At 44.8% G+C, this 21,660-nt stretch overlaps 1 protein-coding gene across 1 annotated transcript in view; it reads right to left on the bottom strand.

Annotated features, from left to right (window-relative positions):
- Positions 1–21,660, bottom strand: part of SH2D4B (SH2 domain containing 4B) — a 112,913-nt gene that overhangs the window by 37,628 nt on the left and 53,625 nt on the right. The window contains exons 5-6 of the mRNA XM_089780062.1: positions 19,599–19,809; positions 13,679–13,806 (exon numbers count right to left, since the gene is read on the bottom strand). Coding sequence (XP_089636188.1) covers positions 13,679–13,806; positions 19,599–19,809 — 339 coding nt within the window. The remainder of the gene's footprint in view (positions 1–13,678; positions 13,807–19,598; positions 19,810–21,660) is intronic.

Below are 21,660 nucleotides of genomic sequence, written 5' to 3'. Positions count from 1 at the left end.
ATTAGCCTATTCACATGAATTATTCAGTTACCTCACTCTCTCATTTCAGAGCAATATCTCCGGTGCTCTTTTATGCTTCCTCTCTCCCTGCTGCATGCCACAGCTCCTGTTACCTCACTTTGAAACTCTGCTCTCTTACAAGAGAGACCATGGATCTAAAGCATTTCTTCTGTTTTTCAAGAACTTCTGACACTTATGAACCATATTGGCACTAGTAAAATGATCCCAAAGTCTCCCAAATGATTAACAGACTAAAACAATTATTGAGAGGTAAGTGGAGTGACATACTGCCAAAAGTTCTCATTTCTGAAAGCCAATCAAAAAGACCTCTGATTTTCAGAATGAGAAGTGGAGAACTGAATCAGAATTGATGAAGTTGTCAAGTTTTCTTGTCATATGTTACCGGAGACTAACCGTGCTTGAAACATCCATCATCAGCTACTGTTAACCCACAAGGAATCCAAAGATTTAGCACATATTCACCATACTCTGTACTGTCCTTGGAAAAATAGCATCTGTATGAGCTAGTATTGCATATTTTACTTGGATGGCTGGGATTGATATTGTAATATGAGCAAAACTCCCCATGATTTCAGAGATGGGGTCATATCATTTTCATTATATTGTGAATTCATCCATGGTCTACAATTACATAACTTTGCAGGGGTATAGTGTCTCTTTTTAAGGGCATGTCTACACTAGGAAATTATTTCAAAACAACTAAATTTGAAATAATAATGCCTGAAATAACAACATTGAAAGCGCATGTCTCCACTATGGAGAGGCCTCAAAATTAGTCCGAGGCAGGCTCTGTTATTGTGGCTATGCTATCTTGACTTGAGATACCAGCTTGACCAGGAAGCCCCAGGAAGCACCGGTGAGTAATTACTTCGAATTACTCTGGGGAGTGGTTATTTCGAAACAGCAGCAGCAGAGTGTCCACACTACCGTTATTTTGAAATAACAGGCTTGGTAGTGTGGATGCTCCTCTTATTATTTTGAAATAATACTTCAAAATAACTGCCTAGCGTAGACCAGTGCCAGGATACCTCAACATAATATTCTAATGCTTGGGGACTACCATTTCAGAGGTTTGGTACTGTGACAGGGCGCCTGCCCTGCACTGGCCCTTTAAGACCAGGATTCAGGCCTGAGCCGGGGCTGGGAACAGAGAGGCCAGCTGAAGCTGTTCGGGCTAGTGAGAGCCCAGCTGGCAGCTATCAAGTGATGCGCAGTTGGCTTGAAGAGGCCAGCTGAAGCCATTAGGGCAAGTGAGGGCCCTGCCGGCAGCTATATAGAGAAGCACAGTTTGCTTAGAGGGGGAAGACAGTGAAGGGATGACTGCAGAGGAAGCAGGAGCTCCCAGGAGGGAGACAAGCTGGGGATAGCCATCTAGGGCTGGGAGAGGGCCAGCCAAGACTCCCCCTGGCTAGGGGCCGGAGGCAAGGCCCAGGGTTTGGAGGCGGATCACAATGCGGCCTAGGTAAGTGGGGCAGTAGAGATAACCCCAATGCCAATGATGAGCAACCCGTACAGACAGTAACTTGCCCTGAGAGGGGCTAGATGAGGACAGTCAGGGGGCACTGAGGCATGGTGGGGGCGTGCACCCTGACAGGTACAAAAATGTAGTGGTCCCTAGGAGCTGCCCTATCAATACCTCCAAACACTAGTTACATGGATTTCCCAGAGTAACATGACCCATTTCTGTGTACAGCAGCCCCTTGATAATACATGGAAGATCCCTACCACAGCAAGATGTACATTTGTTCCTATGCTCTGGACTCAGCAAAGATGAAAAGTTCTGGATTGTCAGTCCTGGAGACTGATGTACCCTGTTTAGCCATGGAAAAGGACAATATAAGGGTTCAAGAGGGAGCCCTTACATGGAAGGACAAGAGAGAGAGTCAGTCCCCAGACTGATTCAACCCATGGTCCACTTGCTAAGATCACCATTATAAAGGAGCCATTTACTACTAATTGCAATAATGGTTTTTCACAAATAGACAGGTCCACTTGGAAGTGAATTATGACATTGGTGTAAGTTAAACAGCCAGATTGCAACTACCATCTCCCCAAAGTTCACGGAGACCTTACCCATCAAGTCTCTGAGAAAGCCTATTGAAGACAATGGGAGTCTTTCTTCATCACATACTTCGTAACTCTACTTCTATATAAACAAGCTGAAGATCCATCCTTTTGTATTCTCAGAATAGAAGATCAAACAAGCAAAAATCAGATAAAGTAGCAGATAGAAAATAGATAATTCACATAAAAAAGTGTTGATTCTCCACTGAGGATTACTTCACCATGTATTTCATCTCATCCTAGCACATTCTGTTACTTATTGAATCTCCACCCCCCCCCCATTAGAGAACCAGAAAGTATGTGTTTTATGAACAAACAAGCACACTATATTTATTGCTGCATGAGGCCACAATCAAATCAAACAGCTAAAATACACGTGTCCCTCAAAGAACACTAATTTCAATAGAAGCTACAAGAAATCTTACTGTTGGACCCCATCCCTGTGGCAGGGTTATTCTGAAAACAAAACAAATGCTCAAAAATGTTAGACCTCCCATACTGAAGGAATCTAGACTGTCTACTTACATCTGTCAGTGTTTCTTCCCATAAACAACATGGAAGAAGAAAACAATTAGAGAAAAAAAATCTTGATCTGAAATCAGAGAAGACACCATAACATTGGTTAAGATGTCTCTTCATGGACTCTCACAACCTCAAAAAGAATCCCTTTCAAACACCTAGGCTACGTCTACACTGGCCCCTTTTCCGGAAGGGGCATGTAAATTTCACTAGTCGTCGTAGGGAAATCCGCGGGGGATTTAAATATCCCCCGTGGCATTTAAATAAAAATGTCCGCCGCTTTTTTCCGGCTTTTAAAAAAGCCGGAAAAGAGCGTCTAGACTGGCCCCGATCCTCCGGAAAAAGTGCCCTTTTCCGGAGGCTCTTATTCCTACTTCAAAGTAAGAATAAGAGCCTCCGGAAAAGGGCACTTTTTCCGGAGGATCGGGGCCAGTCTAGACGCTCTTTTCCGGCTTTTTTAAAAGCCGGAAAAAAGCGGCGGACATTTTTATTTAAATGCCGCGGGGGATATTTAAATCCCCCGCGGATTTCCCTACGACGACTAGTGAAATTTACATGCCCCTTCCGGAAAAGGGGCCAGTGTAGACGTAGCCCTAATGTATTAGTTGCAAAAGGAATTATATTCCTGGCCTATATAATATATTCTCAGCTAACTGACAACAAGTGTGATGCATCTGATAGAGTTTGGCAATATGCAGCAACAGATGGGGGAAGGCTGATAAACTTTTTCATTTTACTTTGGCATGGGTTGCACTGAGGTTTGAAAACCCCCAAATTAAAGCAAAACTCAGTCAAAACAGCCCAGTTTTACCTGTCTCCAGCTGTGACCCATGTAAAACAGCTTTCCATCTGAAGCCATAAATCCCTTTGAAGACTTACATAAAGCTCAGGATTCACCAGTCTTGGCAAAACTCAGCCTGGATTGCAAATTCATAACAAGTGCCATGCATCTCTAGTATTGTACCCAACAAGGGATCAAAATATCGTGTCCTCAGAGCCCACATGCACTGATTAGTTGGTATTTTATTAGTTGCTAATTATGACACCCATGACCTTTAATTTTCAGTGTTAACATTTCCAAATAATTTTTACAACTGCCTGAAGACTATTGTAAGCGGGGCTTTACAAATGAGAGTTAGCTCAGATTATCGCTGGAACCAAGATATGGTTGGGAAAGCCAAGAAGCTGGTTCTGGCTCTTTGACTTTAAGCAGCCCTAGCTAGCTAAAGGCCCTGAGGAATCATATGCCACTTGATAACCAGTATTTCCCAATGGAAATAAAGCTAATCTGCTTTATGTTTATCAGGAGGCAGCAGCGGATTTACAATTGGGCCAACTGTTCCCTGGCACTAGGCTGGACCTCAGAAGGATCCCGTCTCTCTCCCTTCCTCCCCACTGCGCTGTGCAGCGGGAGCCTGCAGAGCAGGACAGGGAGCACAAGGTACCCTCAGAGCTGTAGTTCCTTCACCGGCTCCCTCCCTAGAGATCTGACCCTGAAGCATTTCCCAGCATTCCTTGGGCTGCTAGCAACAGGAAAGGGCAGGGGAGAGAGTAAGGGAAGCAGTGAGCTGTGCCCAGCATGGGCTGCTGGAAGGAGGAGTTTCTGTGAGGGGGAAATATGTGTACGCAGGGAGCAGAAGGCTTTGGCCCAGATCTAAGCTTTCCCCAGACTGGATTAGGGATGCTAGTGGCCTCGGCCCATTGCCCACAAAGAAGGAATTGAGAGTACCTCTCTCTGAAGCGTAGCAAGAATATGTGGACCCCACAAGGGCTGTGTCTAGACTGCAGTGTTTTTTCGAAAAAAGTAGCCTTTTTTCGAAAAAACTTCACCAGCGTCTAGACTACAGCTGCGTTCTTTCGAAATTAAATCGAAAGAACGTGGCTTTTCTTTCAACGGCGGTACTCCTCATTTCACGAGGAAGAATGACTTTTTTTGAAAGTGCTCTTTCAAAAAAAGGCGTTCTTGAATGCAAACAGGGCTTTTTCAAAAGAGAGCATCCAGACTGCCTGGGTGCTCTCTTTCGAAAAAGCAGCTTGCTTTTTCGAAAGTAGTGCTTGCAGTCTAGATGCTCTTTTTCAAAAGTATCTTTCGAAAAAGCCTCTTTCGAAAGAGACTTGCAGTCTAGACGTAGCCCGGGAGAGGTTAATATAGGGAGGGAGGGAGAGAAGGCTCCACTGGACGGGCTGGTCAGCTTTAGGTGCTATACCAGGGACACAACCACAGGAGCAGAAATGGGCTTTTCATTTCCAGATTTATCTAATACTTAGAAATGGAATCTAGCACCTGCTTTCCAGATTTGAACAGGAGGGCTCAAGTTTAATTTGGGCTGCTGTTACATCGTTTCTCCAAAATCAAATCCAAATTACACTGTAATTTGTTGTAGAAAAAGAAGGATAAAATTGAGCAAATGCTGGCATCTTCCTAGTGCTAAATGGGACTGGAGTGGCTATTTTCAACCACCAGTACCAGATTTTTTAAAGTTTTCTTCATTTAAAAAGAAGACAGTAATATTTATTATTCCATTAGTGATTTTCCCCTAGATACAAAGAGTGGAACAAAAGAACAACAAAGACTCTTCAATTTTTCCTCATTGTGTGGAACAGTCTTACAATATGGAACCAGATATCCTCCAGTCACACAACCTGGTTTCAGTGGGCGCTAAGGTAGGGCGAGGGGCTGAGGCAGCTCTGTATAGCAGGACATAGAATCTTGCAGAGGTGTTCTGATCAAAATGAAAAATGCCTCTGAGACTCAGTGCTGGGTGTACTATAGAACTGCCACACCAGCCCCACACTTGCAAGGGGCTAATAGCGACTACATGGGGACCCACGGAAGGTTTGGTACTGGGCTCACGAAATATTAACTGGTCCCTGTCAAGGGGTAGGGAGGAGCAGGTGAATAGTGGCAATGTCCACCTTTACTAATGTCAGGCCCCGGCTTCAGTCTATTGATAACAGTGGGAGAGGTCAGTTCCTGTGATGTTCTCTGAAGGACAATATTTCTGTTTGTCTTGAAGGAGAATAATAGTGTAGAGGGGCCATGAATCCTAAACATTTCTTTAAATCTCACACACACACCAGATCTGCTCAAAATTCACCTCCCTGCCAATTTCTGTAGAAAGACAACATCTGAATTATCAAGCAAAAAATGGTTCTACATTTTTATGAGACAATTTTAACCCATACTAATGAAGAGATATCTTTTTCAAATGTTCCAAAAACCATTCTGTGCGCTAGGAGTAAGTACTGTAATTTTGGGAAAGCACAGGGTATATTCTCCAGACTTTAAAAAAAAAATAAAAAATAAAAAAAAAGCAGAATCTCTGCTTTTAGTGCAAAGCATAACACAGCCTTAACTATGGACCCAGATCTGGCATCTCCATATTAAAATAATAGTGTTGCAAGAACTTGCTGCAGCTTCTTGAATGCAAACAGGAAAGATCAATGTTACCGTAACTTAAACAATAAATTTTCCATGTGTTGCGGAGATGAGATTAATGTTATTTCTAGTCTATGAAAAAGGAAAGAGACTCTTGGAGCTGAAATTGATGTTTTCTCACAGTTACTTTTGGGAGTGAGAAAAGAAACACGCCCATTTACTCCAAGATGTTGCACTATAGTAAATTTAACTAACAACCCTTTGTTTATAGCATTTTTATATGAAGATTGTACAGAACATACCAAGTGTTAAGTGTATCTATTTTAGAGAAAGATGAAAAGTGAGAGAGAGTAACATAGGATGACTTATGTAAGGTCACCCAGCAAGCTAGGAGCTGATCTGGGAATATAATATGTGAGTGCTTAGCCCTGAGTGCTGTCCAGTAGACTATAGACTCCCCGCTACAGTATTTTATCACCTTTAGCTTCTTCCTTCAGTGCTGGAATGGCACAAAGGTGACTTAGACAGCACCAAGGATTTGCCCCAGCTTCCAAGTGAAACTAGAGAAGGAATTTTAGCTATTTCAGGCCCCATGAAAACTCACTGGAGGAATTAGAATTTGCATGTGCACTTGGCTGAGTATAATTGCAAATGGTGGAATATGTACACAGCAGCATTTGGTGGGTTGTGATTTTATTTCTATCTTGGCAAAGCCTTCATTTTCTAGTTAGCACCAATCAAAATATTATGTCTGTGTCTAGACTGCATCCCTTTTCCATAAAAGGGATGCAAATTAGACACATCGCAATTGCAAATGAAGCAGGGATTTAAATCCCCCCTGCTTCATTTGCATAAACATGGCTGCCGCTTTTTTCCGGCTCGGAGCTTTGCCAGAAAAAAGTGCCGGTCTAGACAGGGATCTTTGGGAAAATAAAGCCTTTTCCAAAAGATCCCTTATTCCTTTTTTTAAGAGGAATAAGGGATCTTTTGGAAAAGGCTTTATTTTCCGAAAGATCCCCATCTAGACTGGTGCTTTTTTCCGGCAAAGCTCCGAGCCGGAAAAAAGCGGCAGCCATGTTTATGCAAATGAAGCGGGGGGATTTAAATCCCCACTTCATTTGCAATTGTGATGTGTCTAATTTGCATCCCTTTTACAGAAAAGGGATGCAGTCTAGACACAGCCTATATGTTTACATTAAAATATAAAGATACTGACTGGACTGAAACTCTATCTTGACTAAGAGTCTGAGGACCACCTCCTTAGCTGATGTAGGTCAGCTTAGCTCCATTGGCTTGAGTGGAATTACATCATTTTATTATACTCTCTGAGGGTATATCTACACTACCACCCTAGTTCGAATTAGGGTGGTTAATGTAGTCATACGAACTTGCAAATGAAGCCCGGGATTTGAATTTCCCGGGCTTCATTTGCATGTTGCCGGGCGCTGCCATTTTTAAATGCCGGCTAGTTTGGACTCAGTGCCCGCGGCTACATGCAGCACGGACTAGGTAGTTCGGATTAGGCTTCCTATTCCGAACTACCTGTACACCTAATCTGAACTACCTAGTCCGTGCCACGTGTAGCCGCGAGCATGGAGTCCGAACTAGCCGGCATTTAAAAATGGCGGCGCCCGGCAACATGCAAATGAAGCCCGGGAAATTCAAATCCCGGGCTTCATTTGCAAGTTCGTATGACTACATTAACCACCCTAGTTCGAACTAGGGTGGTAGTGTAGACATACCCTGAGGGGCTACTTTCAGCACTGCTAACCACAGACATGACATTTCTCCCTTCTCTAACCCATTTCATCCAAGGACCTCAAAGCACTTCAGATCTTTTACCAAAGCATCAGAATACCCTTGCAAAGTATTATTCCATTTTATAGATAGAGAAAATGGGGAACAGGAAATTCAGGGACCCACTCAAGGTTGTAAAGGATCTGACCCTACAAGTCCTAGTGACCTTCAGCCATCATTACACTCATTGATCACACCGATCAGTTCTAATTCAATTAGAAGAGCCAAAATGCCATACAACAGTTATGTCCTCTAGTCTCCTGGCCTAAATACAAGACAGTATTGCTTTCCATGCCATCACCCATTTAAGCAGATGATGAACAAGTTGTTGTTCTTCTGGCTAGAGCCTTTAGCCAAATTTCAGGGCTTTGCAGGTTTGTTTCTATTTAAATGAGAATTCAGTGAGATGACAGACAAAATCCTGAACAGACTGGGAACAGACAGCAAGGAATCTCCTTGCTTGGAAATTGCACAGTACGCCTTCACAGGGAGCTTGGTGCTTAAGTAGCTCTCTCTGTGTTTTGTTTCAGAGTCACAACTCTGAAACACAACTCCTCGGGCCTTTCACCATAGTACACTACTGTTTAGCATCCACCATGCCAAGAGAACGCCATTCAACTCTTCACTCCGATCAGGTCTATTGTGCGAGCCAGCTGGACCTGTGTAAATGTTCACAACATGATCCAGGAACAGAGCACGCACTTGGTTCCCAGAGTAGTCCTGTGGCACCTTAGGGCATTTCGACACTAGGAAATAATTTTGAAATAAGTAAAATCAAAATCACAAAATCAAAATTGAAATAACACGTCCACACTACAAGGCAGCATTGAAATCAGTCAGAATTAGCATTTCCACACTGGCTGGATCCTACCTCGGACTTAGAGCCCCCGGAAGCACTCCGGGGAGGGCTCCATGAAGGTAGACACTTCCTCTGGCTCCTTGGTCAGGCAAGCTAAGACACATGCTTTCAAGGACTCCTCTCTATGGCCATGTTTCATATGCCACTCCTACACTGCCTCCCCCTTGTGGGACACCACACCAACACAGTGTGCTCTGGTTGCCCTTGCGGACACCACAGCACTGATATCATGGAGCTGGAGCTGCTGCAAAGCAGTGCCATGCTCACAGGCCTCGTGCTGCACCTCATGGCACAGTTCGTCCACACTGCCTGCATGCTGCTCCACCAGGCAAAGGACCAGCCCCAATTGGAGGACCTCTTCATCCAGGTCCTGGCACTCCTGATGCAGCAAATGATCCTCAATCCCCTGCACACCGCGGAACACCACTTCTGGCGAAGGGAGACCCATTCTGACTGGTGGGACTGCATTGCCCTGCAGCGATGGGATAACCAGCAGTGGCTCCAGAGCTTCCACATGCGAAAGGCCATCTTCCTCGAGCTCTGCAAGTGATTTTCCCGTGTCCTCAGGTGACAGGATACCCAACTGCAACCCACTATCCACCTGCAGAAGCACATCGCCATCGCACTGTGAAAATTTACCATGCTGGACAGCTACCGCACCATCGGGAACCAGTTCAACGTGGGGAAATCCACGATAGGGGCCATGTTTCCCCAGGTAGCCAAGCCCATCAACAATGTGCTGCTGCAGAGGATCATCACTCTGAGCAACATCAACACCATCATCAATGGCTTTGCCCCATGTGCTTCCCCAGCTGCAGTGGGGGGCATTGACAGCATGCGTATCCCTATCTTGGACCCCAATCACCTTGCCTCGGACTAGCAAGGGGTACTTCTCGATGGTGCTGCAGGCCTTGGTGAACAAGGACTGGTTCATGGACATCATCGGGTGGTCAGGGAACATACACAACACCCGCATCTTCCAGAACTCTAGTCTGTTCCAGAAGATGCACGCTGGCACTATTTCCCCAACTGCATCATCAGGGTCAGGGACGTGGACATGCCCATGTCTTTGCATCCTGGGCAACACAGCCTACTTCTTGCTCTGAAGCCCCATCCAGGCAACCTGGACTCCACCAAGGAGAATTTCAGTGCCAGGCTCAGCACATGCCACATGGTCATGGACTGTGTGTTCAGCCACTTGAAGGGGGAGGTTCAGGAGTCTCCTCACAAACCTGGACCTCAGCGAGCGAAATATCCCCAATATAGTGGCATTCTGCTGTGTGCTCCACAACTTTTCCTAGCACAAGCGAGAGATTTTCCTGCCAGGGTGAAGGGCAGAGGGTGAACGGTTGGCCAGGGCTTACAAGAACCTTGATTGGACACCCATGCCACATGGAGAGCTCATTGGGGAGGGCTGTACTCATCCAGGAGGCCTGGTGGGAGAGTTTCAGCCAAGGTCACCTGTGAGACTCTCCCCCGGGCCTCTCCTCAATGGGTCCCTGCATTGCCCCTGTGTGCCTTTCCTCCCCCATGCCTTCCTTCCCCCCTTTTCTCCCTCCCATGCAGAGCAAATAAAGCCTCTTTTGGGGGGGGGGGGTGTTAAACTATTATCTTTATTTGGGGGATATAAAACAGGGAAGGGTCTGGGTAAAGAACATGGAAGGGGTAGGGGAGGGAGCTCAGGAATGGGGCTGGGAGTGGTGCCTGCCCTGCTCAGCTCTGGAGGCCTTGGCTGCCCTGGAGGTCCAACAACCCCATGTTCAGAGACCCCAGTGGCTCCTAGGGGGCCAGGAGGAGAAGCTGGGTTTGAGAGTGGGGAGTGGTGGCCTGCTCCATGCACAAGGCCATGCGCTCTATCACCAAGGTGAAAGAGGAGCATGTCGCCTTTTGCTGGCTCAACAGCTGGTCCCAGGTGGCCTTCCACTGCTCCTGGTCAGCCTGGCACTCCTCCTGGTCAGCAGTCCACTCCTAGCGCTTGTTGTCAAGCCTCTGGATGAGGGACTGGAGGCAGGCCCTCAGCAGGTCACCTCCTTCAGCAAGTCCTCATGGATTCTCTTTTTCCGTGGGATCCTGTTCAGCTGGGAGGATGGTGTGGACGTCACGCTTGCAGTTGGCCATCCTGTGATGAAAAGTTACAAGGGCAGTCATCCCAGCAGACCCTGTGTACGAAGCCTACCCTAATCTCTGAGCTGACACCAATGGTCTCAGTTCAGACAATGGCAATGTGCTTTGAGCAAGGCCAACTGTTGCCTAGACACTGTGCACTTTCCTGCAAGAGCATGGACATCCCAAGGGAGCATCGCAACACCCACATCCCAGGGACAAGCAGGCATGGGAAGGTGCCAGTCCGGCCAGGAGCTTGTGGATGGGAGGGAGGACAGGGCCTCGGCTTCCTTCTGTGTCCCTCACATGTCGGGTCTGGCAGTGGCGGCATCGCCCAGAGAGAACTTCTATCCCTACCCACTGGGGGAGGAAGTTGAGGGAGGTGTGCGTGAGCAGCAGAGGCTGCTTGCCAAAGGGAGTGCTACTGAGGTACTCTCCTCTTCCTCCCCCCAGCAGTTTCCCACGCACAGAATCAGTCTCCTTTGCATCACCACACTTGATCGGGAATGGATGCTGCCCGAGTGAAGGCATGAGCCTGTGCCATGTGCAGCACAGCTGTGTGTTTCCATGACCCCGGCCTCCTTAGCGGTGGCTTGTCATGAGAAAGTGTCCCACCAGCGAATCCAGAGTAAGGCAGGTCTCTCCAGGAGCCTTGTGAGAAAGAGCAAGCCTGTGTGAGAGCGTCATGGAGCAGAGTGCTCTGGACTGGAGCTCCACGTGTACCCACGCGCACAGAGTGTTATACAACCCCCAGGCTCAGTAGGCTGAGCAAGGAGTGCACAGCCCCTCACAGCCTGCCCGCATGTGCATATAGGGGAAGATATGGAACTCTCCTGAAGTGCCTTCGCTGGGTTCATCTGACACCTGGGAGACGTACTGGGATGGGGAGATCAGCTCCAGGGTGAGGAGCAGACCCTGGCTTGCAGACATGGTCAACTAGCTGGCCTGCTCTTCCTCCTCTTCCTCCTCAACCCCACCCTCAGGGGGGCTGATGCTGGGTGTGTCCTGGCTGGACTCGATGACAATGGGGGGTGGACATAACTTGCCCCTTCCCAGGATGGCATTGAACTGTTTGTAGTAGCGGCATGTATGTAGTTCCACCCCAGAGCATCCTCTCTACTCCCTAGCCTTATTTTAGGCCTGCCAGAGTGCCTTTATTTTCATGTGAACCTGGTTGGGGGTCCATGCGTGTCCCTCCTCAGCCAGGATGATGGCCATCTAGCTATAGACATTGGCGTTGCACCGTCTGGTGTGGAGATGCTGAAGGCTGGTGTATAAAAGATATATATAATCCTAATGTTATATATATCTTGAATTCTGTTATTTCCACTCCAATTCATCTGATGGAGTGGATCTTACCCATGAAAGTTCATGATCCTATATATTTTTGTTAGTCTTTAAGCCCTGGTCTACACTAGGGAGTTCTTTTGAAATAAGAAGTGGAGCATCCACTCTATCAAGCCCATTATTTTGAAATAGTAACTCCTGCTTTCCACAAGGACTTCTAATACTCCTGTCATCTGAAGAAGTGGGCTGTGCCCATGAAAGCTCATGATACCATTTACATGTTTTGCTAGTCTCTAACTTGCAACTAGACTATTTTTTGTTTTTTTAAGTTTTTCCAAATTCAAAGTAACGGTAGTATGGACAGTCCACTGCTCCTATTTCAAAGTAACTACTCCCCAGAGTCATTCAAAGTAATTACTCACCAGTGCTTTCTGGGGCTCTAAGTTGGGGTAGCATGACCACATTAAGGGAGCCTGCCTCAGACCAATTTTGAGGCTTCCCTGTAGTGTGGACACACTATACCAAAATAGTTATTTCGGGGGTTAGTATATCAAAATAAGTTATTTCAAAATAATTTCCTAGTGTAAACATGGCCTAAGGTGCCACAGGACTACTCTGGGAACCAAGTGAGTGCTCAGATATTGGATCATTTTGTGACCATCATTGCTCATCAAAAATTTAAATGCATAATATTTACAAACTACCCACGTCTTTCCATTTGATGCACCAAGCCATTGAAAGCAGCAGCCTCTGATGTGCTCTAAAACACTTAAGTAGGAACTCACGTATAGCGAGAAGGATTTGGAACCACAGCCTGGAGCCAGACGAGAGCTGTCCATTACTGTAGGTCTCCATTTCTTGCTTGTAACAGATGATTAGTTGAGATGCGATTCTCCATATGCACATTTAACTTATTTATGCCTTGAGAAGCAGGGAGGGAGAGAGGCTCACTTCTGCCAGAGAGCTCTCAAGGAAGTGAGGGATTATCTAAAAACACAACCCAGAGCCCCATAATAAGAAATGACAATTGGGGTCAGACAAAGGTCAGGCCCATCACACTTACTGTAAAGATCTAATTCCCAAAACTCAGAGGAAAAGAGTATTGTGTGACTTGAGTCTAAAATACATTCAAGCTCATAAATAGAAGTCTTTGCATCAGCTATGTTTTTTACTAATGGCCAAAATGCTTGGCACCGACATGATTACAGTAAGTATAAACTGTGTTTGTAATGCAGTACAAAATCTAGATTTGCGTGTGTGTGCCCACACTTGCACCCACACGGACACACAATCCCCAGCTTCAAATGTGATTCCAGACATTCATTTCTGTAGTGCAGGCTCTGATGATGTTAAGAAATAGCAGGACAAATGGCAAATGTCACAAATTGGGCTACAAAACAGAGAAAAAGAAAATGGGGGTAGAGTCATCTCTGTGATAGAGAGAGTGGCAACACATTACTTGTCACCCAGCAACCCATTTTATACCAATCTGTGCACGGAAGGTGAACAGGATTACTCCTGACTAGAGATAGGACTCAGAGTACCTATTACGTTCCTTGCCAAAACCAGAGATATTCTGTTACCCACTGCTCCCACAGAGAACCTCCTTCAGGCTCAGTTATAGAAAAGAATAAAGATAATCAAATTACCATGAAACCAGGGCGCAACAGCGCTGGTGTTCCTCTCAAACCCAGCACGTCGTGGAAGCTGCTCCTCCTTGAACCAACGAACGATGATTTCTCTGGAAATGGGTCTAGAAGGACGCTCCCAAGCTTTACTACATTAAAAATACAAACAATTGGAGAGAGACCTCATGCAGGTGTAGTATAAAAAATAACTTGCACTATGATCATAAGGTAGGGAAAACGGGCTAGTCACCAGAGATCACTAGGAATTTTTCCCCTCCCACAGCAAAAAATGAATAATTTTTCACAGACAGAGATTATTATTTACAGGCAAAAAATGTTTTACCTTTTGGGTGACTCCTCTGCCAGATTCAGACACTGTGGCTGACAGAGGAAAATGCAGAGAGAAAATTTCTCTGAAGCTTCTCTCAGAGGTACATTTCTTTCTCCCTAATTCTACTACTGCTCTAGAGGTCCTATGACCTCACTTATGCATCTTGTAAGTCCTCAGTTTCTGTTTGGTTCACTGTATTTTCTCTAACTCTCACATCTTGTGCTCTGCCTACAATGGAGATGTCATTTAATGATCCATACTTGCAGGCCACATGGGTCAATACTGAAACTAATATTTTTTTTAACTACAGTTTCTTCAAAATTGGGATATCAACTGGGCAGTCAAAGAGACACTCCACAATGACCTACCAGACAATCAAGAACAAAACAAACTAGATCCTATAGTACTAAATAATGATGAGTTTGTCCTCTAGTGGAGGTCATGAAAAGGCTACAAGGTGCTCTTGGCATCAGATAGGTAACCCCTTCTGGGCCTGCGTCCTGCTTCCATTAAAGTCAGTGGGAATTTGGAAGCTGATTTCAACAGAAGCAGACTAAGGCCTCTTGTGTAAATGGCAGAACATTTAAGTTGGTCCCAAAGAGTCTCAGTTCAAGCTGCAAAACAAAGACTTAAGTCAGAATATACCAGTTGGATATATTTTAAATAAAGCTTGTTTTACTCTACAAGGTTTTACCAGTAAAACTTGCATTCTGTTGGCATATCCTTGCACTCATCTCTTCCCAGTTTTGAGTCCTGCCACAAAATCCTGAACTTCTTCCATTCAAGCTAAACCACCTCCCCAAACAGCATAAATCCTGTACCAGCACTGCTCAAACAGTACAGCACTGTGTGGATGCTGCGTTGCCCGTAACAGGACAAACTAGCCTCCAGAAAAAGAACCACAAGGCTCCAGTCCCACAGCAGTGACTAGTTTTGCTGCATATGCTGCCCATAGGAAGCTTCCCTACCTCTTAAAAATCCTCAATACATTTGGAAATTCCTCTCATCCTCCTAGCCCATCTTTAGTAAGCTAGAATACAGGTATTACTCCAGGTAAAGCGGTAGTTCAAAAATGCTCAATAAATCTCATGATGCTACCTGGTCCAGCAAAGAATTCCTGGATTTCATCGGCTTGTGAAGATAGAAGAACAATGCAAATTAAGTATGCAGGGGTGTAATCAGTAAGGACAAAGTGCAACTGAAATTGCAGCTAGCAAGGGATATGAAGTATCAGAGGGGTAGCCGTGTTAGTCTGAATCTGCAAAAGCGACGAGGAGTCCTGTGGCACCTTATAGACTAACTGAAGTGTAGGAGCATAAGCTTTCGTGGGCAAAGACCCATGCATGCATCTGACCAAGTGGGTCTTTGCCCACGAAAGCTTATGCTCCTACACTTCAGTTAGTCTATAAGGTGCACCAGGACTCCTCGTCGCTTTTTAAGGGATATGAAGGGTTTCTACAGATACGTTACAGACAAGAAGGTGGCCAGGGATAGTGTGGGATCCTGACTGAATGGGGAAGGGTTAGGATAGTAACAGATGAGGTGGAAAAAGTTGAAGTACTCAATGCTTTTCTTGCCTCGCTCTTCACAGACAAAGTCAGCTTCCAAACTGCTGCATGGGGCAGCATAGTGTGGGGAGAAGTTAAGCACCCATCAGTGGCGAAATAAGAGGTTATGGATGAGTTTAAAAAGCTGGACACATACAAGGCTGTGGGCCAGGTGCAATGCATTCAATGGTGCTGAGGGAGCTGGCTGATGTGATTACAGAGTCATTGGCCTGTATTTTTGAAAATGTGTGATTGGGGAAGGTCCCAGTCAATTGGAAAAAAGTCAAATCTAGTGCCCATCTGTTAAAAATGGAAGGAGGAAGATCTAGGAAACTACAGACCCATCAGCTGCACCTCACTCCCCAGAAAAATCATGGAGCAGATCTTCGGAGAATCCATTTTGAAATCCTTGGAAGAGAGGAAGTTTATCAGGAACAGTTAACACACATTCACCGAGAGCAAGTCATGTCTCACCAAACCAATTGCATCCTATGAGGAGATACCTGGCTCTGTGGATATGGAGAAAGCGCTGGATGTGACGTACCTTCATTTTAGCAAAGATTTTCATTCGGTCTCCCATAGTATTCTTGCCAGCAAGTTAAAGAAGTATAGCTTCAATGAGTGGACTGTAAGATGGACAGGAAGCTGGATAAATGTTGGGCTCAAAGGGTAGTGATCAATGGCTCAGTATCTAGTTGGCAGCTGATATCAAACTGAGTACCTCAAGGGTCAGTTCTGGGATTGGTTTTGTTCAACATCTTCATTAATTATCTGGATGAGGGGATAGATTCCACCCTCAGAAAATTCATGGCTGACACTAAGCTGGGGGGAGAGGTAGATACACTGGAGGGTAGGGATAGGGTCCAGAGTGACCTCGACAAACTGGAGGACTGGGAGGATTCAAGAAATCCAATGAGGTTCAACAAGGACAAATGCAGAGTCCTACACTTAGGATGGAAGCATCCATGCACTGCTACAGACTGGGGACCAACTGGCTAAGTGGAAGTTCAGCAGAAAATGACCTGGATTACAGTGGCTGAGAAGCTGGATCTGAGTCAACAGCGTGCCCTTGTAGCCAAGAAGGCTAATGGCATGTTGGACTGCATAAGTATGGGCTTTGTCAGCAGATTTTGGGAAGCGATTATCCCACTGTATTTGGCACTGGTGAAACTGCATCTGGAGTATTGTGTCCAGTTTGGGGTCCCCCAGTACATTAAGTACATGGACAATTTGGGGAGTATCCTTCAGAGGGCAGCAAAAATGATTAGGGAGCTGAGGCACATGACTTATGAGGAGAGGCTGAGGGAACTGGGCTTATTCAGTCTGCAGAAGAGAAGAGTGAGGGGAGATTCATTAACAGCCTTCAACTACCTGAAGAGGAGGCAGGTCAAAGAGGATGGACCTAGGCTGTTCTCAGTGGTGGCAGACAACTTTGAACAGGAGGTTAGACTAGATGACCTCCTATGTGGTGCAAGATGCCATACTGAGTGGTGATCCTATCACTCCCCCCCTCCCCCACACACACACAAAAGACAGTGGACTCCTCGTAACATCTGGAGGAAAGCACCACAGGTGGGCATAATGACAGTCAGATAGGGGTGGGGGGGAACAAATGGAGGTTGGAGAGCCAACAGAGGGTCACAGGCTCTTCCACACCCAACTGAACTTGACCCACCTGAACTAAGAAATGGAACCCAACGAGGAAGCAAATGAAATATACTTTTTGGTATCAGTGCATGCTTCTCAGGGCCCAGAAACTTCCCCCTCCTGGATCCCTCTCCACATGCACCCCCCTGAAAATGGCCTCTGAACATGTAAAGGCAGATATCAAAGGAATTGTCTTATAATATCTTATTTTAAGAGCATGTAACTGTCACTACTAGATGAATCTTAGTTGAAAGAATGTACTACGCAACCAGAAATTATTCCCAAATACCTACGTTCGTAAGTAGAAAAAAAATAAAATAAAAACAATGCAACCACAGAAATATATGCAAACTAACATCAGGACATTCAAATTGAGCATATGGGAAAGCTATTCTGACATTGTTATAACAGAGAGAGGTCAGTGCTATTCACAGAGAAGAAAGCAAACTACACAAAAACACAGAGTCAAAGATAGTTCCCCAAAGATTTCTGCTTTTAAAGATTTTATATGGGGGCCCTAGACAGCTTACCGACTCCTAGACAATTCTGTTTAAGAATGGAAGATAAACAGGACTGCAACAGCCTTGTGGGAACTGTTTGAGCATGAATGAAAAGGGCTGCTTTATAGCAGTTTTCTGCCTACAGCCAAATCGTGAAATTGCTCCCAGTCAATTTTTACACAAATAGAGTAGACAAAGTAAGAATAGTAGGAGCAGGAGGGGGGGGAAATACAATCACACAGATAGAGACAAATGATGATGAGTAAAAGGACAAAATGATTCATCAAATAGAGAAAATCAGCAGGGAAAAATAGGCAGGAAAGAAAGGCGAGCAGGGGAAATAAAAACTTTCCAAAGAACATAGAAAGTGAATGAAATAGGGATCACATACAAAATAGCATCATTTTATTTTGACTTTAGACATAGCTCTTGAACTGAAGAGGCAGTGAACAAATTTGCACCAGCCCATGATTAATCTCAGGAAGCAATGTGACTCAGACTTACTCCTCGAGAGATACAGTACTAACTCTCTTTCCCTTGTTCCCCGTAGTGCTATGCATGCAGATCCAAGATCTGGGTTGCCTGTACAAGGGCGTAAGGAGAGTTCTTACTCTCAATTTCCTTCAGCAAGCATGTAGTCTGAGCCCCAATTTAGTGATCCACAATGACCAAAAGACGCCTTAAAAATAAGAAAAGCCAAGAATACCAATTTTAAAACACACATATAAGTTGGAGATTGAGAAAGAGTTTGGGACAAGGTCTGGATGAGGATCCAAACCTTTTTCATGTCTTCTTTGGCCTCCTTGTGAGTATTTTGTATCAACCACCCAATTCTGTAGTAAATAAATCCACGTAGAAAGTGGAGAACCTCAGGCTAAATTATAGCCACTAGTTTTCAGAATTTACCGTCTTTATTAGTGTTTTATGACTTTATTTCAGAGAAGACTCTTTGATGTAAGTGGTTTGGAAACATGAAAATAATGAGAAGATTGTTTTGACAAATGACTCGACGGCAAATGTGGCGATCCCACAGTTCAGACAGAGCAATTTTGATTCCTCATCAAACTGGGAATTTCAACAGCTCATTTGCAGAGAGTTTCCTTGTCTCACACAACAAGGTAAAGATATTGCTTGTCAGAACAGAACACAACCCTCAAGCAGAAAGGGACTGAAATCCTTTTGGTGTGCTGGGCTGCCAGACATCAAACAGGGTGACTGGCAATTGCAAGGTTTTGAAGGAAAATAAAATTTGAATTACTCCTTTTTCCCTGAATGTGCATTTTTTTAAACTTTACCACCTTGCCCACTTCATTATCTTGTTCATCTTACCGTGCCTTATAAATAATACCAGATCAAGGAGCACTTATTGCACAGCAGTTCTTTGTAGGCTACAGGGTTACACTTTGCTTAAGTATTTGTTCCTTCGATTCATTCTCTACCCCAGCCTTGCATTCTTATCAAACCATTTACTTTTTTTTAAAAGAGCCATAGAATCATAGAGCTGGAAGGGACCTCACAAGGTAATCAAGTCCAGCCCCTGCCCAAGGCAGGACCAATCCCAACTAAATCAACCCAGCCAGGGCTTTGTCAGGCCGAGACTTAAAAACCTCTAGGGATGGAGATTCCACCACCTCCCTAGGTAACCCATTCCAGTACAGGTAACCCATTCCACTACATTGATGTGCAAAGGTCCCTTTAAAAACAAACACCATTTAATTTCCGTTATGCATTCAATGCATTTTAATATTTTAGAACCATTCCTGTTCTGGCCAGGGTCAAGAGCAACACTGTGGAGAATCTCTAAAAACAAAGGAAAACAAAAAATAAAGCAAAATAAAAAGGGCTTGTTAACATGAGGATGGGAAGCATATGAACAGATGATCTATTTCTTTGCATCAGCTACAATATAAACAAACCTGGCTGGGGCAGTGAGCATCATTACAGAGCTAGGATTGTTGCTGTTTATCTTTATCTCCATCTCTTTATTCAGGCTGGCCCCCTTGAACAGGTTACTCAAGCCAGCCACTTTTCCTTTCTCGATGGCTCGTAAGGATTGCCGTCGATATTCATCCCGGGCCATGCGTGCTTTGTGGCTTCTTTCTTCATCTGCAGCCTTTGAGCGGCGCACTGGGTGGAGAAGAAAGAGTCATTTGTGTTTCAGAAATATATATGGCTCTTTCCCCTTTCTTTTATAGAACAACTAGCACATTTACCCAGTGTTGCTCAGGTCTTTAACCCAATTAATTTTTTGTTTCTGGAAAATAAAATGAAAATGTGCATGCTTCATTGAAATCATTACTCTGGAGCGGGGCTGGAGATGAGGGGTTCAAGATGCAGGCTGCCCTGGGAAGAGAGGACCTCCCCAGCTCTCTCTCACTGCAGCAACTTAGGGCCAGATGATAAGCGCCTCTCCATGGCCACTGCAGCTCCAGTGGGAGCTCAGCTGCGGGAGGGATGGATGCATGTCTCCCAACTGGGGTAGGTCCAGGTTTCTCTGCCCTCTGCACTTCCCAGCCAGAGAGAGGAATGCAGCAAACTGTGCACTTTCCCCTCTCTCCCTGATGGAGGGGCACAGCCAGCAATATTCCTGTATGAACTGAAGAGAGCTTCACTCTCCCCAAAGGGTGCCTGGAGCGTGGGTGGTTTGGGACTAAGGCAGTCCCAGGTGGGGAGAAGGGCGTGCTCCTACCCAACCCTTTCACTTGCCTGGTGGTTGTTTCTTTTCTGTATGGTTTTATGAGATCCAATCCCATTCCAGGTACATTCCATTTTTCTGGCACAGCACAACCCTTACCTTACTTTAAGTTATTTTAAGAGGAAGCCGTATACCGAATTTGGTGGCCCTAGTTCTTGCCGTTTAGGAGGAGTTCTTGAACAGACAGACAGATAGACTCTCCCAAATATATAGTAGATTATTTACCTTCTACTATCTGATTTTAAAAATATTCAGATTCCAACACAGAAAATGCCATTAAAAGATTGAATCATGGTTTGGCTAACGTCCCTTGCAGTTGTGTAAGATAAAATAATTCTGAACTCTTATTCCAAGCCATAAATTCATCACCATCAAGGCTGGGACGGAATTAATGTTACAACTGAAGAAGTGGGCTATGCCCACGAATGCTCATGATACTATCTACATGTTTTGTTAGTCTATAAAGTGCTACCAGACCATTTGTTGTTTTTTAAGTTTATTGCATAGTATGTTAGGCATGTCATAGGGATGCATGCCTCTGAGACATCAGGTGTGGATCCAAAACTGGGGAAAACATGTGTCACGGTGTCCAAGTCTGGTAAGTGGTCCAATCTCACTGGTCAATTTTTGAGAATGGATAGAATACCGGTTAATAGCAATAAACCATTACAGGGCACGACCTCATCCCTGTTCAAGAGAAACACTTCTGCACATGAATAGCTGGATTCAGTGAGACTATTCATCTGGTTAAACACTTGCTCTGTGCTTTGCTGGATCAGAGCTCAACAGCAAACCATGTTGAGATGTAATGCTATTAGATTACAACTGCTTACATTGAAATAGTCTTTAAAATAGTACAAAAATAATTTGTGAGCTATGTGCAGGGTATCTTTCCACTATGGAGAGTAGTTCCTAGGAGAAGGATCACAGAGAATACTAGGCTAAAGTTTATGAACCTCCTTTCCCTACTGTTTCGAGTATATTTTTTTTCTTCTTTTTAAGTTCCCTGGGATATTCTGATCGCTTCACCAGGCCCAAGTGCCAGATAACCCTTTCATTGGCTATATGAGTCCCAGTTGTCAGTTACTTTCAATGCAACTGGTAATAAAAAACAAATGTGAAATAAGAAATGCTTCTAATTGTGGGGGTTTTGTTTGGTTGTCTCACTCCTACCACACACACGCCTACACACTTTTTAAAAATAGAAAATGGATTAAAAGTGAGAGAAAAGGCAGCTTATGCCTTGGTAAAGCAGTATAAAATCCGAGTCTCAATCTGAGAAC

The sequence above is a fragment of the Pelodiscus sinensis genome, chromosome 8 (assembly GCF_052426305.1).
Source record: "Pelodiscus sinensis isolate ZL-2025 chromosome 8, ASM5242630v1, whole genome shotgun sequence".
NCBI classification, from domain to species: Eukaryota; Metazoa; Chordata; order Testudines; family Trionychidae; genus Pelodiscus; species Pelodiscus sinensis.
Note: the sequence above shows the minus strand (reverse complement) of the source record. Positions and strands in the feature narration are given on the sequence as shown.